At 33.3% G+C, this 20,507-nt stretch overlaps 1 protein-coding gene across 3 annotated transcripts in view; it reads right to left on the bottom strand.

Moving 5' to 3' along the window:
* Positions 1-20,507, bottom strand: part of UNC13C (unc-13 homolog C) — a 744,253-nt gene that overhangs the window by 122,459 nt on the left and 601,287 nt on the right. For all 3 annotated transcript variants that reach the window (XM_074294550.1, XM_074294552.1, XM_074294551.1), the window contains 3 exons: positions 12,867-12,993; positions 12,112-12,208; positions 10,578-10,721 (listed from right to left, as the gene is read on the bottom strand). In XM_074294550.1, coding sequence (XP_074150651.1) covers positions 10,578-10,721; positions 12,112-12,208; positions 12,867-12,993 — 368 coding nt within the window. The remainder of the gene's footprint in view (positions 1-10,577; positions 10,722-12,111; positions 12,209-12,866; positions 12,994-20,507) is intronic.

Raw genomic sequence — 20,507 nt, 5'->3', positions numbered from 1 at the left:
CAGGGCAAATGCCATCTTTCCTACTCCACCTCACCTTTCTGAGATTATTTTTATTACTCCCCTTTACATACATTATCTTTTAGCCAAACTATTGATCCCCAGAACTGAGAATTCCTTCTTTGTTTCTATGATTCTTTGTGGGCTATTCTCATTTTGGCTACAAACCCTTTACTCACCTCCATCTCTTAAAATCTCACCTTTTTCTCTCAAAGCCCAGTTTATATGCTACTTCTTATCAGAATGCTTTTATTTTCAGTTTGCTCTCTCTCTCTCATTCCCTTTTCCCCTCTCTTTTTTCTCTCTCCTCCTCTGTTTCTCCGTCTCTGTTTACCTGTCTTTGTTTCTCTCATATCTTTCTACCCCCTCTTGAATTATCACGAATTCATTTAAATCTTTATTTGTTTCATCTCATCTGTTAGTAGAATGCAATTTTTTTGAAACCAGAAACCAATTTTAAATTTTGCCTTTGTTTCCTCTTTGTTTCCATGTACCTTGTACATATCAAGCACTGAATAAATTCTTGTTAGGTTGAATTATTAGGGAGGGAGCAGAAGCATTAACATTCTTTCCCAAAGCCTCACTTTAGTTTTATCTCCAGATCTCTGCCCGCTGGTGATATCACAAATTAGACTTCGCAATCCCTGAATAGTTTTTTTTTTTTTTTTTTTTCCCCCAAAGACCTAGAAAAGACCATTCTTTTCCTTATAAGTTATACCACTGATCTCCTTTCAAAAATGCCTTCATTCACTTCAATCTGCTCCTCACCCCACACTGTTTCTGCAACTCTACTGAGGCAACTAAGGCAGCTAATGGATTTACTTTTTTTTTGTTTGTTTGTTTGTTTGTTTTTGCTGAGGCAATTAGGGTCAAGTGACTTGCCTAGGGTCACACAGCTAGGAAGTATTAAGAGTCTGAGGCAGAATTTGAACTCAGGTCCTCCGGACTTCAGGGTTGGTGCTCTATCCACTGCACCACCTAGCTGCCCCCAATTTGATTAATCTTAATAATAGTAGCATTTGAAAAGCAACATTTAGAATCCTAATGTCATTTGGTAATAAAGGAAATTGGATCTGTTTCATAATTTAAAGCAGCAGAAGGAAGGGATGGAAAAAGAAATGGGGAGTGAAAGAAAGACAAAGTCATGATGTAGAAAACAGATAAGAACATTTTCAGTAACTCATAATTTACTTCTTATTGTCTAAATTATATCCATCATCCCCTTTCCTCATCCAAAAGAACCTTTCTTTGTAATTAAGGATTTTTTTTTAAAAGAAGGAAAAAGAAAAAATTATTCAGCAAAATCATTCAATATATTCCCACCCTGAAATGATGCTATATGCACATTATGTGCCCTACTTTTCCACCCACCCCAAAGGAGAAAGGTGAAGTGTTTTCTTATGTCTCTTTCTTTGAGGCTTTTGAGGTATTTTATTTTTATGCCATATACATGACTTCAGAATATGTAAACTTACATGCTTGTCTTAATCACTCTTTGCTCCACTCTTCCAGAAGAAGAATGGGGTAGAATTATATCTGTTTGCATTCACTATCTCTATAATTTCTTATTTAGGAAAATGAGTCAGTTTAGAAGGAAAGCATTTTTTTGGTTCCTTTTAAGAGGAAGAGTAAGACTTATATGCACCAGTTTACATATTTACTACCAAATAGGGACCAAATACTACCAAAGATAATCCATCACAAATAAAAAAATAGCAAGTAAATCCATTTATCCACACTAACAGTCAATAGTAAATGGAGAAGTGATATAGAATATTATGTACTATTACACCTTAGCTGCCTCAGTAGAGTTGCAGACAGAGTGTGGGGTGAGGAGCAGTTTTCAATTTTTAAAACAATAACAACTTTCTTTAGGTCAATAAAATAAGGAAAGCACTAAGTATCATGCTGACATTACCAACAGCTATTTGACCTGCTGTATTGTTAGTATAATCAGTGAGATAAGGCTTTTGGCTCACAGTCTAAGTTTTCAGTTACAGTTATATGAATAAATAAATTATATATATATATATATATATATATATATATATATATATATATATATATATATATATATATATATATAGTTTTTCCCTCCATGCTCCAAACAAGAATGTTAATTCTTATGAAAGATCACAATAGAGATTAAGATGACCTCTGTGATTTCAATGTTGTAGAGAGTTTTTGGATAATAAATTCCACCTTCAAACGTAGATTGGCACTTTCTTTGCTGATATTCAAGAGTTGCCTTGAATACTGGGGGGATAAGTGATTCTCTTTTTTCTCTCTCCTCCTCTGTTTCTCTGTCTCTGTTTACCTGTCTTTGTTTCCCTCATATCTTTCTACCACCTCTTGAATTATCATTAATTTATTTAAATGTTTATTTGCTTCATATTATCTCTTAGTAGAATGCAATTTTTTTTTGAAACCAGGAACCAATTTTAAATTTTGCCTTTTTTCCCTTTTTGTTTCCATGCACCTTGTGACAAAAACAGAAGGGATGATCCAGGTCTTTCTGTGATATTTGCTATCTGTCCACTATGGCACATTGCCTTTAATCAGGCAATTTCTATGGCCAAAAATGACATAATATGTATGCACCATCTCCATTCCCCACTCCCACTCTCAATCCCCTTGCCTGCCGCTCACCTAACAGCCACATGTAGCTAAGTAGCTCAGAGGAATCAGGAAGACCTGAGTTCAAATCTTCAGCCACTTACTGGGTGTGTGAGGTTGAACAAAGTCACTTACTCCTCTTTGCCTCAGTTTCCTCATCTGTAAAATGAGCTGGAGAAGGAAATAGCAAAGCAGTCCAATATCTTTGCCAAGAATACCTCAAATGGAGTCATGAAGAATCATATATGACTAAAATGACTGAACAAGAAAAGCCAAATGTTTAGGCTTCTATTCAATAATCAATAATAGTCCTTGTGTGAGCTGGGTATTATACTAAGATATTTACAAATACTATCTCATCTGTTCCTCTTCACAACTCTGTGAGATAGGTGCTGTTATGATTCCTATTTTAGAGTGGAGGAAACTGAGGCAAACAGAGGTTGAACAAGATTTGTTCCAGGTCACACAGCTATGGAAGTATGGAAGTATGGAAGGCCAGATTTGAACTCAGGTCATTCTGATACCAGGCCTAGGACTCTATTCACTATGTCACCTTACCTGCCTATGACATTAATAATTTTTCTCAATCATATTTTATTTTTACAAATACATGTAAAAAGAGCTTCATTTCTGTAAAATTTTGCATTCCAAATTTTTTCTTCTCCCCTGCCACTCCATTCCTCTCCCTAAGACAGCAAGCAACCAGATTTAATTAAACTTATATTAATTCCATATTGTCATGTTGGGTAAGAAAAATTAGATGAAAAAGAAAAAATAACAAGAAATAAAAAGCAAACAAACAAAAGAGGTAAAAATACTCTGCTTGAATCTATATTCAATCTCCCTAGTTCTCTCTCTAGATGTGGCATTTTCTATCCCAAGTCTATTTGATTTGTCCTAGGTCACCACTGAGAATAGCTAAGTGCATCATAGTTGCCTATGACATTATTTATTAAGAGATGGAAAACCTATATTATCTATCTTCCAAGCATTGTGAAAACCCATGATTAAATTCTAGCTTTGCTGCTAATTACCTATCTTTATTACCATTAATCCCAGATATTAAATTCTTGTCTGGGACTAGATTCTTTATGTACTAAAAGATTGGGGAAAGGAAAAGGCTTGCAAGGTTTGAAGAGGGATAAAAAAAGCTTTGGAAAGATCATAGTGATGAGTGAAAGGATGAGTCAACTGTTATTGCTGTTTTTCAGTTGTTTTGGTCACATCTGATTCTCTGTGACCCCATTTGGGCTTTTCTTGGCAACGATATTGGAGAGGCTTGTTATTTCCTTCTCCAATGGATACATTTTTTTGGGTAATAAGAGGTTAAGTGACTTGTCCAGGAAGTGCCTGAGGACCAATGTGGGCTCATGTCTTCTAGATTCCAAAACCAGTGTTCTATCTACCACCAGCTGCCTTTGGTTCAATAAGGAAAGTGTAAAATGATTGCTTTCCAGTTTTGGACAATTTGAGAGAATTTACATCAATTTATGATGAACCCCACTAACATAATTTTGTGATTTTTTTCCAGCTTTGTTCAGTAGTATTTAATAAGAGCAAAAGCAGGATATGGGGAAAACAGAACCTTGAGTTTTAGCAATGAAATACTGGTAATAGTCTTGAGAAGACAATGCAGAGTTGAATTCAAAGAAAGGAGAATGTAACCAGTGGGGGTGAGATGTATTAAAGAGAACTGAAAGGTCAAGAAATTGGAGGTTACAGGGAGGATGAAATACAGGAGTTGAGGTTTTCAGGGACAGGGAGAGGTAAAATGACAAGAGATTTTTATCTTTTCAGGTAAAGGGAATTTCAAAGTTCATGAACATGGAAGTGGTGCATTTATAAATAATGGCAGTGTCAAGGATAGGACTAACTATGTTTAGTTGGGGTGGGGTAGAAGAGTAGATCATGTGAAATGAGTAAATTGAGAAAGTGGGAGCCTAGGAGAAGTATTAAATAATCTGATGAGTTCCCCTATTATGAGGGCAGGAGTTGAAGAGAGAAAGATTGTGAAACAGACACTAAATTCAGTAAGGAAAAATGGGGAGTGTCCTGGAGGTTGGAATGCAACCATTACTGGGATTTTGATTGAGTTGTAGTGATGAACTGAATGAATCTCAAAAAAGGAGAGGTTATTGAGTGAAGGTGGTGGAGGTAAGTGACAGTGGGGAGCAATATTGCAATAGTGCAATATTCTCACCTTATTCAATAATTTGGGGTTAAGCTGGAGAAGAGTTGAAATTACAAGTAGTGGTGGAAAGAATAGATAATAAAGCTGTTTCATTTCCAGGAAGCCAGGTTTCAACGAAAGGTAGAAGACAGGAAAGGAAATGATTAACAGAAAAACAAATGTGCTACCTATGGAACAGGCATTCCAGAGAGCACAGAGGAAGAGTCAAAATAGACTCAGAGAGGGATTTTAGGATAATTGTTTTGAAGGAAGTTCAAAGTGTGAAGTTTGAAGGAAGCAAGCAATAGGGAACAAATAAAGTATACAGAGAATGGAATTTTGAAACAAGAGATCTAGGTTTAAATACTGGTTCTGCATTTTCCTTCTGGTGTACCCATAAGTAAATTATATTTTCTTTCTGGATCTCAGCTTCCTCATGAACAAGATGAAGGGGCTAGGTGAGATGATACCTAGTATCTTCCATCTTTAGTTGATCAACAAACATTTATTAAGTGCTTCTTGTGTGCCAGACAGTATAAGCACTGGAGACAACTGGAGGAAAATTCAATACATGGTCTCTGTTCTTAGGCAGTTCATATTATAACAGGAGACCCAACATATAATTATGCATACAAGCATGCTATGCATAGTATGATGAAAAAATCAGGATAACACAAGCAACCGAGGGGGCTGGAAGAGTCTCCTGCAGAAGGTAGAATTTTAACTGATTCTTGAAGGTGGAGGTAGGAAGAGAGGAATTTGAGTCAAGAGATAGAGTGACAAGTAAGGAATAGCAAGAATGTCAGTATGGCTGGTAGAAAATGTAAAAGGGAATAAATACTTCTACTAATATTACTTCTCCTTTTGGATTGAAATGTGGTATGCCCATTTTCTTGGTGTAGTTATTAAGCAGTATATCCAGTATATATGGAAATGATCCCAGATAAATGAATAGAAACTTTGTTTTAATCAAAATTCTTTTTTTTTTTTTTGAGACATGACCAATGCAGGTACTATTAGTATAAAAACTTCATGCTCTACTTAACCCATTGCCATTCTCCTACATTGTAGTGGAGTTTAGGAACCATTATAATTATTTTAAAAATATGATCCTTATACACATATCTGGCAATGCTACTCCTCCTTTCAGAAGTCTTCTGTCACTCCCAGGATGTGTCTTACCTAAATTTTACATCTACAACTTTGCACAGGAATAAATACAATAGGTCCTTAAAAACATGTACTGAGCTGACTTTGTTGAATTTAGCAAATATTTAGCATATAATATACATTATATAAAATGTACTATGTAATAATATTATATAATAAATCTAATGTTATTTGTTCATCTATTGGAAGTATAAATCTATTCCAAGTGAAATACAAGAATATGGGGTTAGCATGGGACACCCTTTTGTTACATACCCCATATTTACTTATTTGGAAGTAAGCTTTATCCTCTTAGTAAAAGGTAAGATCTTGTAGTGCACAGGCCATCTCACTTTCATACCTGAATTTCCAGGGCTAGGCATAGTTCCTGACAATAAATGTTGTTGTTGATTCAATTGACTTTCTGAACGTCAAATATTAGAATGGGAAAGGACCTAAAGAAGAAATCTTAGAAATTCTCTTATTTAGGACCTTGAGAAGCCAGATGACTCACCCAAGGTGACCTAAGGGCTTAACAACAGAACTAGGGAAGAGTGCTGATCCCCAAGTTCCAGTTAAGTGATCTTCTTTCCCCTAAATAAGACAGATTCATGTGTAACTGCTCCATTTCTTTCTCTTCTTGGCAGTCTAAACCTAGCTCATAAGGAGCCTTACTTTCAGGTTTTTTTGAATGGTTCTTTCCCCTAGTGTTTAACTTGCAAAGGGAGTAGCAAAACATCTGTGTGTTACAAATTAGGAAACATCTGCTGCCTAGAAAATCCTATGCTTCGGGGCTACTGTAGAAGAATAGAGGAGCATGCTTCTCATCATATCTGCACAAATATGGAGGGACAAAGGGCTGCTTCTCAGATTAAAAAGTAGACTACAGATGAAAACTCCCTGAAGATTTGGTGAAATATCCAGCCATTGATTATCTCAATGAACTACATTATGTCCCTGGAATCAGGAAAAAGTCAATGAAACTTGGATTTCTAAAACAATCCATTCACTATGTCAGTTCCCTACTATGTTTGATGACTCCTAAATAATAAAATACTTTTATGGTTAACAAAACCCTTTATTTCTGTGTCATTTAATTTCATAGCAGACTATAGGTTAAATAGTATTGTTAAGTAATAATAATCCCTGTTTAGAGATGAAAAGTCTGAGAATTGGAAAGATCTGGAGATTTGACCAAGAACACATGGATGAACTGGAATTGGAACACAACATTCAATGCTTTTTCCTTCCTATGATACAATCACAAATTCAAATTCCTCGATGTGTTTGTCAAGATCTTCCATCATTTATACCCACTTTAGCTCTTCAAAGATAATATAATAGAAATATGTAGAAAGATATAATAGAAATATCACTAGACAAGGAGCTAGGAAGAAAATGTTCTGAATGGACATTCTCCATTGGACAATTCTTTCTATAAGCCTCAGTTTCCTCATCTGTCAAATGGGGATAATAATATTTATTGTATTTATGTCCTGGACTTGTTACAGAGATTAGAGAAAATAATGCCCGAAGTTTCTTTGTAATTCTTATTTATGTGTATATATAATATATATGATATATGGTTTTATGTTGTGGATGTGGTTTTCTAAGTAAATATGCAACCTCCAGGGATCATTACGTACAGTTCAATGTTCCCTGTTTCTATTTCAGTTTGACCGTACTACTTTGAAGGACCAAGTACATTTTTGCATTAACTGACATATCTGTTCCTTCTAGGATTAAAGTTCTATGCAAATATCAGGTATTACTGCTGTTTTTCTACACACTCAGCTCAAATGAAGTCAGTTCCATATATATCATAATCATTTCAATTTTTAATATATTTATTCATTCTGTTTCTCTGTCTTGAGATGCTTTTTCTCTTTTCTTTACCTGTCAAAGTAGATTGAATCCTTAAAGCTTCAAGTCCCATCTGGGCAATGAAGGCTTTTCAAACTTTTATAGTTGGCATAATCTTCTCCCTATTCTGTGCTTATATTCTTCACTAATTTAAACAGAATTATATCTGAATTTCCCCCTTCCGTTATTTTTTGCATTTATTTTACTCCTCAATGAATTATAAACTCTTTCAGGAGTTTGTGTGTGTGTGTGTGTGTGTGTGTGTGTGTGTGTGTGTGTGTGTGTGTGTGTGTGTGTGTATGTGTGTGTCTGCATTTACTTTCTACTGTGAAAAGCAAAATGTGAGCTGGCTAAAAACTGTAAAGATCTAATCTCCTTGACTTTACAAATGAGAAAACTGAAGGATAAACTCAATGGTTTTGTGTCTTACAGAAAATATATGGGGGAATAAAAGGAACAGTGAATAGAACTGTGTTTAAATCATGGTTCTATTACTAGTCATCTATATGGGCTTATGCAAGACAAATTTTATGATTTTAACAAAGCTTAGGCTTGACCCCCAATTTTTCATTCAACATTCTTTGTATAGTAGTACATCGTGATCGTCTTAATAAACATGTGTTGCATTGCGATAGAAATGTTAATTTTTTTTTAATATGGGAAGTTGCATCTCTGAAAAATGTTGCTATATAATTTCTTTATGAATGTGAACTTGAATAATTTGAAAATAACAAGTATATAACAGAGAAATAGTCTTCTGTGAAGCTGAGGGACAAAAAAAAAAACCCTGAAGTTGTTGATACTATGTTGTGAAAAAAAATTGAAATTTGACTGTTGCCGTTAGGAATTATATGAGAAAAATTACAAAACACTTGCCAAAAAAATAAAGTCAGATTTAAATAATTGGAAAGACATTCAGTGCTCTTGGATAGGCCGAGCGAATATAATAAAGATGACAATACTCCCCAAACTAATCTATTTATTTAGTGCTATACCAATCAGACTCCCAAGAAACTATTTTAATGACCTAGAAAAAATAACAACAAAATTAATATGGAAGAATAAAAGGTCGAGAATTGCAAGGGAACTAATGAAAAAAAACTCAGAGGAAGGTGGTCTAAGTGTACCTGATCTAAAGCTATATTATAAACAGCAGTCACCAAAACCATTTGGTATTGGCTAAGAAATAGACCGGTAGATCAGTGGAACAGATTAGATACAAAGGACAAAAAAGGGTACATCTATAGCAATCTAATCTTTGACAAACCCAAAGATACCAACATTAGGGACAAAAATTCATTATTTGGAAGAAACTGTTGGGAAAACTGGAAATTAATATGGCAGAAATTAGATATGGATCCACACTTAACACCATATACCAAGATAAGATCAAAATGGGTCCATGATTTAGGCATAAAGAATGAAATAATAAATAGATTAGAGGAACAGAGAATAGTCTACCTCTCAGACCTGTGGAGGAGGAAGGAATTTATGACCAGAGGAGAACTAGAGATCATTATTGATCACAAAATAGAAGATTTTGATTACATCAAACTAAAAAGTTTCTGTACAAACAATACTAATGCAAACAAGATTAGAAGGGAAGTAACAAATTAGGAAAATATTTTTAAAAGTAAAGGTTCTGACAAAGGTCTCATTTCCAAAATATATAGAGAACTGACCCAGATTTATAGGAAACCAAACCATTCTCCAATTGATAAATGGTCAAGGGATATGAACAGACAATTCTCAGATGATGAAATTGAAACTATTTCCACTCATATGAAAGAGTGTTCCAAATCACTACTGATCAGAGAAATGCAAATTAAGACAACTCTGAGATACCACTACACACCTGTCAGATTGGCTAAGATGACAGGAACAAATAATGATAAATGTTGGAGGGGATGTGGGGAAATTGGGACACTAATGCATTGTTGGTGGAGATGTGAAAGAATCCAGCCATTCTGGAGAGCAATTTGGAACTATGCCCAAAAAGTTATCAAACTGTGCATACCCTTTGACCCAGCATTGCTGCTATTGGGATTATATCCCAAAGAATTACTAAAGAGTGGAAAGGGACCTGTATGTGCCAAAATGTTTGTGGTAGCTCTTTTTGTTGTAGCTAGAAATTGGAAGTTGAATGGATGTCCATCAATTGGAGAATGGTTGGGTAAATTATGGTATATGAAGGTTATGGAATATTATTGCTCTGTAAGAAATGACCAGCAGGAGGAATACAGAGAGGCTTGAAGAGACTTACATCAACTGTTGCTGAGTGAAATGAGAAGAACCAGAAGATCACTATACACTTCAACAACAATACTGTATGAGGATGTATTCTGATGGAAGTGGAAATCTTCAACATAAAGAAGATCCAACTCACTTCCAGTTGATCAATGATGGACAGAAATAACTACACCCAGAGAAGGAACACTGGGAAGTGAATGTAAATTTTAGCACTACTGTCTATCTACCCAGGTTACTTATACCTTCGGAATCTAATAATTAATGTGCAACAAGAAAATGGTATTTACACACATATATTGTATCTAGGTTATATTTAACACATGTAAAATGTATGGGATTACCTGCCATCGGGGGGAGGGAGTGGAGGAAGGGAGGGGATAATTTGGGAAAATGAATAAAAAAAAAAAAAAGAAATTTGACTATTGCCTCAGATACAACAGCACAACAGAATTATTTAGGAAATCATCAAGAAAATGAGGAAATTTCAGACTGGGAAATTAAAAAAAAAAGGGATTGACCATTTTTAATCTACCTTTGCAAATCTTCTCATTAAATGGGATAGTGCTTCAGGATTAGGACACTCCAATTTCTTGATAATCTCGAAACTTTGATTAAGTTGTGCAAAGACATCTACTACAGAGCAAGAGAAGAGGGCATGGTCTGAGGTCTGCTGGAACTGAAAAAGGAGAAAGCAGAAACCATTTCAATGAGCTGGCACATTTGAGACAGTTGATTCATTATTCATTAACTGCTGAATCTCATATCATCCAACTGCAACCCACAGTAATAAAATGCTTGCTTCAAAACAGTCAGTCCCTTCCATTTGAATTTGCTTTGGATCCAATAAAACAGGAAAATTTTATGCTATTTGAAATTTCTTTTTGCTGAATTAAGGTCTTGGTTATATAACATTGCATTACTTCCTGGACAGAAGTTATGAAGAATAGTGTTAAAATATCTTAGAATATTCTTTAAATGGTCACATAAATGTCAAAGGTAGCTCATGCTCATGATATTTTCTCCAAATATATTGGAAAGGTCACTTGTCCACATCTTGGGACCTTTGCCAAATTCTAGATTTCAAGATTACCATAGGATTCTGGGATAAGTCCTTGGGAACCCAATGTTGTCTTGAGCTTCAGTGTTCAACTCATATTCAAATTAATGATGATGGAAATAATGGTATGTTCTCCAATTTGTAGCTTAAGAGAACTGCCTGAGGCACTGAATGATTAAGGGACTTACCCAAGATCACACAGCCAGGATGTTTTAGAGGCAGAGTCTGAACAAAAGTTTTTCTGACTCTGAATAACTCTGTATTCACTATACTCCATTGCCTTTGTTATTTAATTTTAAAGTAATAGGAGTTGTTCAACTCATCACTAATCACTTAATTTTAATTCTCCATTATTGTTAAAGGAACTTTCCTCCATGGGACTTCTCTGTAATAATTAAATTAATAGGTCTGAAGGGGGAGGGAAACTGTGTTCCTTTTTGATCTGTGATCCCTTTGGAGTGTCCCCCCAGATAAGTTATCTTTTGGGGTGCCAGACCCTTTGTTTCAATTAGAAGTCTTGGTCAAAAAGCACCCCTTTGAAGTGTCATTAATTCCAATTGGAGATCTGAGTCAGATAACAAGAAGTATCCAGGCCTGGGAACTTTGGCTTCCTTTTCAACCTGAAATCTGAGCCTCAAAGATTTTTTTTTAAGGGCAGTTTCTGAACTCACTCTTAGCAGAAGGTACAGAGCAGCTGCTAGGACTCTGCCCACTTGAAAAGGCATTTTCTTCTCAGTGTTAGCCTCAATTTCCCTAATAGGACTTTGCCACTAAAGAAATCAATCTCTTAGCACAGCTGGCTTCTTATCCAATAATAAACTTTCATTTTTGCCAATTAATATTTCAGGTTCGTTAATTCTTTCACAAAGAACCTCTCTGCTGACCAAAAGGGGATTTTAACAACTTTCTGACTGACACTAACCTCATCACCACTAACCTCATTAGGTCTATTTAAAAAAAAATTTTTTTTTGACAATAACTATTTTGAAGACAGGAAATTAAAACTTACTCCATCTTTTTTGTCTCTTCCTAGAGCACCATGAAGGAACTCCATTGATACATCTTCATTTTCATCAAGCCACTGAATGACAAAAGGCTCAAACCATCTTTTAAAAAAAAACAAAAACAAAACAAAACAACAACAACAACAACAAAAAAAAAAAACTTGTTAACATTGCGGTCCATAAGAAACAATTCATTTGCACATAATTAGGTTTTAAGATTTTCTTAAGTGTGCTTTTTAAAGTGTGTTTTTTAAAAAATGAATACACTCAAAATGAATCATACTGAAATAAATATATATTTATCAAATATCAGTCTACTTCTCCCCATTAAAAAGTTTTAATGGATTTTTAAAATAATGTATTTTTTCAATTACTGTGAAAAAGTTTGATTGTTTAAGTACTTTCTTATGTGGCAAGGACAAAGAAACAATCTGATAATTTAAAGGATTTCATATATGCTCTCTTCAACTTCAGAATAATCTAAATTCTAGCTCTAGAGGAATCTAATTCATATTTTTAACAATGCATTCAGTTCTTACCATAAATCTGATCATCACATTTAAATTGGACATATTTAAATGAAAAAGACAAAGCAGAAACAACTATGAAAGACAATCAAATGATTGCTCATATCTGAATATCTAAAATTTCTCCAATCACAAGAAGACTATGAGAATGGAAAGTTAGTGCTGGAGAACTCAGTGAACTTAAATCTTTGTGTACTGAGAATAAAATTTAGGAGTGAAAAATCACTACTTACAAAGAATATTCAGGAACAGCATCCTTGAAGGCAGAGAGCTCTCGCACATATTCATTATAAAACCATTTTACTTTGAAATGCAAATTCATATAATCGGTACTCTTGCATAACCGCTGCTTTTCATGTTCTATAACAGATAAAATCAAACATTTAATAAAGTTTGGTTGCAAATAATACTTCTATGTCACAATCTCTGTCTATCACTGCCTCCTTATCCAGAATTTGAAAAGAAATAAATTCATATACTTGATGTAAGGACAAGGTAAATTGCTAAAGCCAGAATCAAAGTATTTGCAAAATACTGAAATGATCTGAAGGTAAAGCACAACTAACACTGATGTGCCATAGCTCAACTACTCCAGCCTCTAAAAATATTGGCCATGAAAAGTGATAAGAATATAAAGAACAATAGCATCCTAAGCCTTTTATATGATTCCTGTCCTCCAGGTTTTTTAATTCCTTTTAGACTGGTACAAAGCACATTAGACAAGAGTTAAGTGTATAATAATGAATAAAACATGAACCAACTTAGAAGCCATAATCACTGATAGAAATTGGAGATGTGAATAAGTATTCTCCATTTATCTAGTAAGTTATTTAATACCTAAACAGTATGATAGTTTAAAAGAAATCTATCTAACTCTTAAGCTGTACTATTTTTCTTTCATACTTGGACTAAGCCAAAAAATATTCTACAGCTATAGAATTTTCAAAATTATCTTTAATTCTAATTTCTACCATCTGAAATACTTTTTTAAGATATCCTCAAAATAATTCAGCTTAAAAAGTGTACTCTAAAGTAATATTAATAATAAAAGATGTTGGAGAAATGGATAAAATATGATGGGCTGTCTCATGAACTTCTCATTACAAAAGGTATCTTTTCCATGGCCATGATGCTATACTGCTTTGGAAAGTGAAAGCATAATTATCACTAAGAAATTCTGGGGTTCTCTTTGAGAATTGTATATTTAGGAAATAGAATGCTAAAATGTTTTCTTGAGCAAATGCAAAACAAACAAACAAACAAAAAAAACTCAAAAAACTCCAAACCAATAACAATTCCCAAACCAAAAAACAAAACAACAACAACAACAACAACAACAAAAAAAACACAAAAGAAATAACAATCCACTTTTTTTTTTTCTTTTCATATTGACATGTAAGAAGAATCTAAACTAATTGAGATCAAGGAATGGCTAATTTTTTTTTTACTTTGTTTCCCTAGTACCAGATCCTTTCTAACAAATAGTAGCTTCTTAAATATTTTCTGAACTGAATGGAATGTCTCCTTCTTTGCCACCGCCTACAAGCTTCTCTGCTTCATTCAAGTCTCAGTTCAAATGCCAAAGGCTGCTTATGATGCAAAAGAAAGATTGCTGGGTGTACTGTCAGGAAGATCCAGATTTAAATCTAGCCCCAGCACTTGCCAACCAATAATAGTAATAATATAAACTAAAAATACTAATAAATGATAGTAATAATAGTAGCCCCTGACAGAATTGTTGTGAGGACTAAATGAGAAAATACTTGTTAAAAGAAAAAGTATTTAGCATAGTGCCTGGCACATAGTAGGGAGAATATAAATGTTTATTTCTCCCTCCTTTAGCTTTCTAGATGCTACTCATTGCTAATACTTTCCTTTTTGAGATCACATCCTAGTATACATGCTTTTTAGTATGCCATTCTCCTTATTATAAGGTGAGTCCTTTGAAGTTGGGATGTTTTTCTATTCTTTGTATTCCTGGTAACTAGCCCAGTGCCTTTCACACAGTAAGTGTTTAATAAATGTTTATATATTGACTGATATAACTGAATTTTAGTCTTCTACTTCCCAGCTAAATTTTATGAGAATAAATTTGTAGAATGAACTAAATGCCAGTGTTAAATAAGATCTATATATCATCAATATAAATCTTTGTTTTAGTGTTAAAAAAGATTAATCCAAATCAATTTATAAAATCAACTAATACAGAAGAGCAGAAGTATAAGATAATAGAATTTGCCACCAAGATCCATCATAAAGCAAAAAGTAAAATGGTAGAATTGTAGGTTATTGATTTCTTTACTATAAATAATAGTTTATATTTTCAAAATTACACATAAAACAATTTTAACATTCACTTGTTTAAATTTTGAGTTCTGAATTCCAAGCATGCCATAACATCCATGAAAAGTAAAGTTTTGCTTCCTCATTAACTATTCTAACTCCATCAATTTCTTTTTCTTCTCATTTCTATAACTAGCATTTCTACTACAATATTGAATAATGGTGGTGATAATGGATATCTTTGCTTTGCGTGATCTTACTGGGAAGACTTCTAGCTTATATCCATTACAGATTGTTGATTCTTTAAAAATATATTTTTTTTAATGGCAGCCCTTTTTGTAGTGGCTAGAAACTGGGAATTGAATGGATGCCCACCAGTTGGAGAATGGTTAGATAAACTATGGTATATGAATGTTATGGAATATTATTGTTCTGTAAGAAATGACAAACAGGATGATTTCAGAAAGGCCTGGAGAGACATCAACTGATGCTGAATGAAATGAGCAGAACCAGGAAATCGTTATACATTTCAACAACAATACTATATGAGGATCAATTCTGATGGAAGTGGCTATCTTCAACAATGAGAGGATCTAAATCAGTTCCAATTGATCAGTAATGAACAGAATCAGCTACATCCAGTGAAAGAACACTGAGAAATTAGTGTGCACCACAACACAGCATTTCTACTCTTTCTGTTATTGTTTGCTTGCATTTTTTGTTTTTTCTTCTCAAGTTATTTTTACCTTTTTTTCTAAATCCAATTTTTTCTTGTGCAGCAAGATAACTGTATAAATATGTACACATATATTGTATTTAACATATACTTTAACATATTGCGCATGTATGGGACTACCTGCCATCTAGGAGAGGGAGTGGACGGAAGATGGAGAAAAATTGGAACAGAAGTTTTTGCACAGGTCAAGGTTGAGAAATTACCCATGCATATGTTTTATCAATAAAAAGCTATAATAAAATATACATTTTTTTCATTGAGCCCCTTCCTTCTGACCCTCGTCTCCTCTTAGGGACACTTTAGCGCACCTCAATAGTGTATCTCACTTACTTGTGAGCAATTTAATGTATCATAATTTACAAAAACTGTTTATATCTTTGTCTTAGAAACATTTTTAAAAGTAATGGACAAACTTGAGGCATTATTTGAGGGAGGTATTGTAGGAACCCTTCTAATTTTCCCCCTAATTATTCTAGCTTCTCTTATGAGAAACCTGGTGTAATATAAACATAAACTCTATTTTGAAATAAGGCATGACAATTCCCAGCCCAATCCTCTGGCCTTTTTCTAATCCCTATTTCTTGTTTCTGTTTGCTCTTGGTCATTGGTCTTTGAGAATGAAGTTACAAGAACAACACCAATAGTATAGTTCTTTATTCTACATTAGGAGAATTAGGGAGACAGTGCCCCCATGATTTGGAAAATCCAGGTAAAATTTTTTGGTCTTTCCTTCCAGAGAAGAAATCTGAATTATTATATTAAAAGATAAAAAAGCATCAATATACAAAACTAGACATATATTTTATGTATTTCTCAATTTCTTTTTCTTTGGCATCTGCTAATCTTTGTATGTTTTCAGTGACTGCAAAACTCTTCTCAAATTTCCATTTAATTTCTAACATTGACCCATAATGGATAAAATCACAAAGTGGAAAGGATAACTATAGATCATAAAATATGAAGGTAGGGATTTTAAATTTTTTATGTTATTGACCTCTTTGGTAATATGATGAAGCATATGGAATCCATAATAATAGTAATATTATAATTAAAAACTAATAGTATTATATGATGCTTTAAGATTTGCAAAGTACTTTACAATTATTGTTTGATCTTATCATCATAACAATCCTGGAAGGTAAGTTCTATGACTATATTTATTTTACAGAAAAAGAAACTGTGAAAGATAGAGGTTAAGAAACTTACCAGGGACCTTACAGATACTGTTTGTATTATATTTAAACAAAGTTCTTTCTAAGTCCAACTACAGTGTTATATCTGCGTATATACTTAGTTCCCTTCTCATATTAATATTCTTAAATTAACGAAATACAATAAATACAAAGGATTAGACAAGCAATGAATTATATTGAAATAATTATTAAAGAATAAGTTCACAAAACCAGATTAAATGGTTAAGAATCCTCATTATAGAAAGAGAAATAGACTCCTGATGTTGTTTTTTTTTTGCAAAAGATAAAAAGAGATGAGGTGGGGTGGAACAATTCTTTTTTTTTTAATTCATCTAGAAATCATTTCTTTCTCTAGACCAATCAGAGCGTATTCCTAAGAAAATAAGCAATCAGCTCTGCAAAAATTCTAATAGTGCTTTTGTTAAATCAGATTTCATTAAACAAACTCTGGATTTAACATAGAAAAACAATTCTACTGGGCCCTCCTTTCATAGACAGCCTCCTGGGAACCATTAAGAATTTGACTTTCCCTTTAGCTCTTATGCTTCACAGAAACTACCAATTTCCATAAATTGTTATTAATAACAATTTCAGACACCACAGACTCCAATGGCAGCCCAAGAGACCAATTGTATCCACTTTCACTTTTTGCTAATTCAACAAAGGATATTTGCAGTGTTATCAGAGATTTCCAAAACTCTGTAAACCATTATATTTACATTTTCTATTAACCTCAGTTAAAATTGTGGGGAGGTATCATTTGATCACTTTTTAAAAATTTATTGAAAATTTTATCTTTCTGATATTCATAGAGAAAATACAAAATCCATCAAGAAGCAAACATGAGATTCAATGTGTAAGGTATTGTGCTACTTTGGAAGAAACAAAAATAAAAGTCCCTGTCTTCAAGAAACTTAGTTTCTGTCAAAGAAAGAAAAAAATATAATAAGAGATCTCATTGTAGGGTGACTCTATTTTAGGATATCTGGGCACAAGCAGATCAATCCCTCTTACACAATTATATTTAAAATGCATAATGAAATAAATGCAAGGTTATAGGAAGGTAGAGAGACACCAATAGCTGGAGGGGGGAATAGGAAAGGTTCTGTGTATCAAGCATGAAAATACAAGTGTTGTTTGTGCTGAGTTTGGAGGAAATTTGGGAATTCTAGGTGATGTACATGAGTAGGGAGTGAACTACAGGAATGTGGAGGAGGCAACCAGTACAAAGACTCAGAGATTAAGTAAGAAAAGACTTAAAGCAGTGATAAGAGGTGTGAAGAAAAGATACCACTTAAAAGATACTGCTTCTGTAGTTAGTCAGTGTGAAAATTGGCTCACATGAAAATAAATTATAAAAATGGGAATTAAAATTTTCTGTCCTCTGGAAGCTTGAAAAAAGACATAATATGAGTACATCCTAAATAACAAGTTTAGAGACATAGTCATCCTAGAATTATTGTATGATTCCTTCCTATAATAGTGTTTGAAGTGAGATAATAAAGGACATGGGAAGATTTTTATCTATTTTTGGTAGATTCAGCCTGTCTTTCATGGTAAATCTCAAATTTCTTTTTAGCTGATTTCTTTGCACATAAAGATGGGTCACAGATATTCCTTTGAGAAACAAAAAAAAGGAGTTGGTGGATAGATCTTATAAATAAGTAAGCCCCAATGAGACATTGAATTATCATGTATACAAAAATATTATCATGGAAATCATGAAAGTTTATGCATTAACATCAATTAGATGCTTAGGATGAAATGGAAGAGAAATCCTCTGAAGGCTTGATGAGACTTGACAAACATCTCAGTATATACTTTGACACTTGGTAATTCCTTACAAAGATGGAAAAAGATAAGGAAGGGAAAATGCATGTGGAAAACTAGTTCAAGAAAAAGAAATGAGTGCAGTTAAATATTTTTTAGATTGCACAGAAAATGTCTACATAACAAAACAGTTTCTTTAAAAAAAAGCAAGAAATGGTTGACACTAGATATGCAAGCATTAAATAATATCACAAAGAATGAAACTAGCTGTGTTTTAGATGAAAAAAGACTTTACTAATGACATAGACCTGAATTTTAGTATCATAGATAGAAACACAGAAGAGGTCTTAGAGGTGATTTATTTATTCCTAAACCTTTATTTTAAAAATAAAGTACAAGCCACAAGACTATTCAGTCAAGACTTATACAGTTAAATTATAATGATAGTTATGATCAAAATGTACAATAAATAAAAGAATAACATTGAGTAAAAGATATGACTTACAATTCAAGATATTTGATTTTGAGTTACTCTAATATTATTAAAATAAAAATAATAAATAGAAAATGGAAGGAACATTGATGATGACTATAATGATTTTTATCCAGAAGTTATTAGAAATTATAATATAAATGAATACAATTAACATTAATTTTCACAAGGAGACAAAATAGCCCAGAAAGCACCTTGGCTAACATCTTTATTTTTTCTATATGGTGTGACAAGATGTGCAACACAACTTCCTCCAAAGACTTGAAGATAAATAACACACAAAAAGCAAAGAAAGAAGGGAAGGGAATAAGCATTTGTAGAACACCTATTATATGCCAGGTGCTATCTAAATGATTTATAAATAGTTAACTAACTTGATCCTCACAACAATTCTTCAAGAAAAGTGCTGTTATTTTTCTACCTTTACAGTTTTGGAAACTGAGGAAGAGGTTGAGTGATATGCTTAGGGTCACATAGCTAGTAAATATCTGAGATTAGACTTGAATTCAGGTCTTCCTGATTCTAGATCCATCCACTTTGTTACCTATTTGCCCATAATGGAAAATCACATGGTGGATGATCATAAGCCTACAACCTATAGTGAACAAGGAATTCTGAAAAAGACCAGGAGTAAAATTTTCCATTAAGGAATTGCATGAAAGAAAGTAGAGACTAATCCTGTGGAAAGATCAAGTGATGATAAATGCATGGGTAGAGCATTCCATTAGTATCTTTGGGCTGTTGGGAAAAAATGAGGAGGGTCATGAGAAGATTGACTATACCCTATATGGCAAAAGTTAGGGGGAAAAGAATCATATTGGGAAGCATGGATTATTATCTGATTCTATTATATGATTCTATGATTCTATTCTATTCCCCCACATATCTCTATCACTCCCAAAGAATAGCAGCACATATTGCACAACAAATTCTAAAAGAAGTTTAAAAAATTAAATTAATTAACTCTCTTCATTGATATTTTAAATAAATCTTTACTATTTAACAATAAAATGAACAAAATTCAAAAACCAGATTCCAAAACAGACTACTAATTGCCTTTATTTCTATTCATTATTTTTCACTCAGTGATAGACTTAAGTTGGCAAAATTGAATCTATTTTATCCAAAGTGAATGATTCTTCTGAATTTACTTAGCCATCAATCCTCCTTCTTATTTAATTATGACAACTAAGTTCCTTCTATCTCATTAACTTAAAAAAAAACCCTTTAATTAGTTCCCCAAACTGCAGTATAATAATTTTGTACAAAATTTAATCTCCTGAATTTCAATGAGCAATATGAATATTTTACCACTAGAATAAAAAAGCTTCATTAAAATTATGAAAGGAAGAAAGCCTAATGCTGCAGAAGAATGAGAATATTTTACAGTAGGTGGGTG

The sequence above is a fragment of the Sminthopsis crassicaudata genome, chromosome 2 (assembly GCF_048593235.1).
Source record: "Sminthopsis crassicaudata isolate SCR6 chromosome 2, ASM4859323v1, whole genome shotgun sequence".
Taxonomy (NCBI): Eukaryota; Metazoa; Chordata; class Mammalia; order Dasyuromorphia; family Dasyuridae; genus Sminthopsis; species Sminthopsis crassicaudata.
The sequence above is the reverse complement of the archived record's forward strand: the minus strand, read 5'-3'. Positions and strand labels throughout refer to the sequence as shown.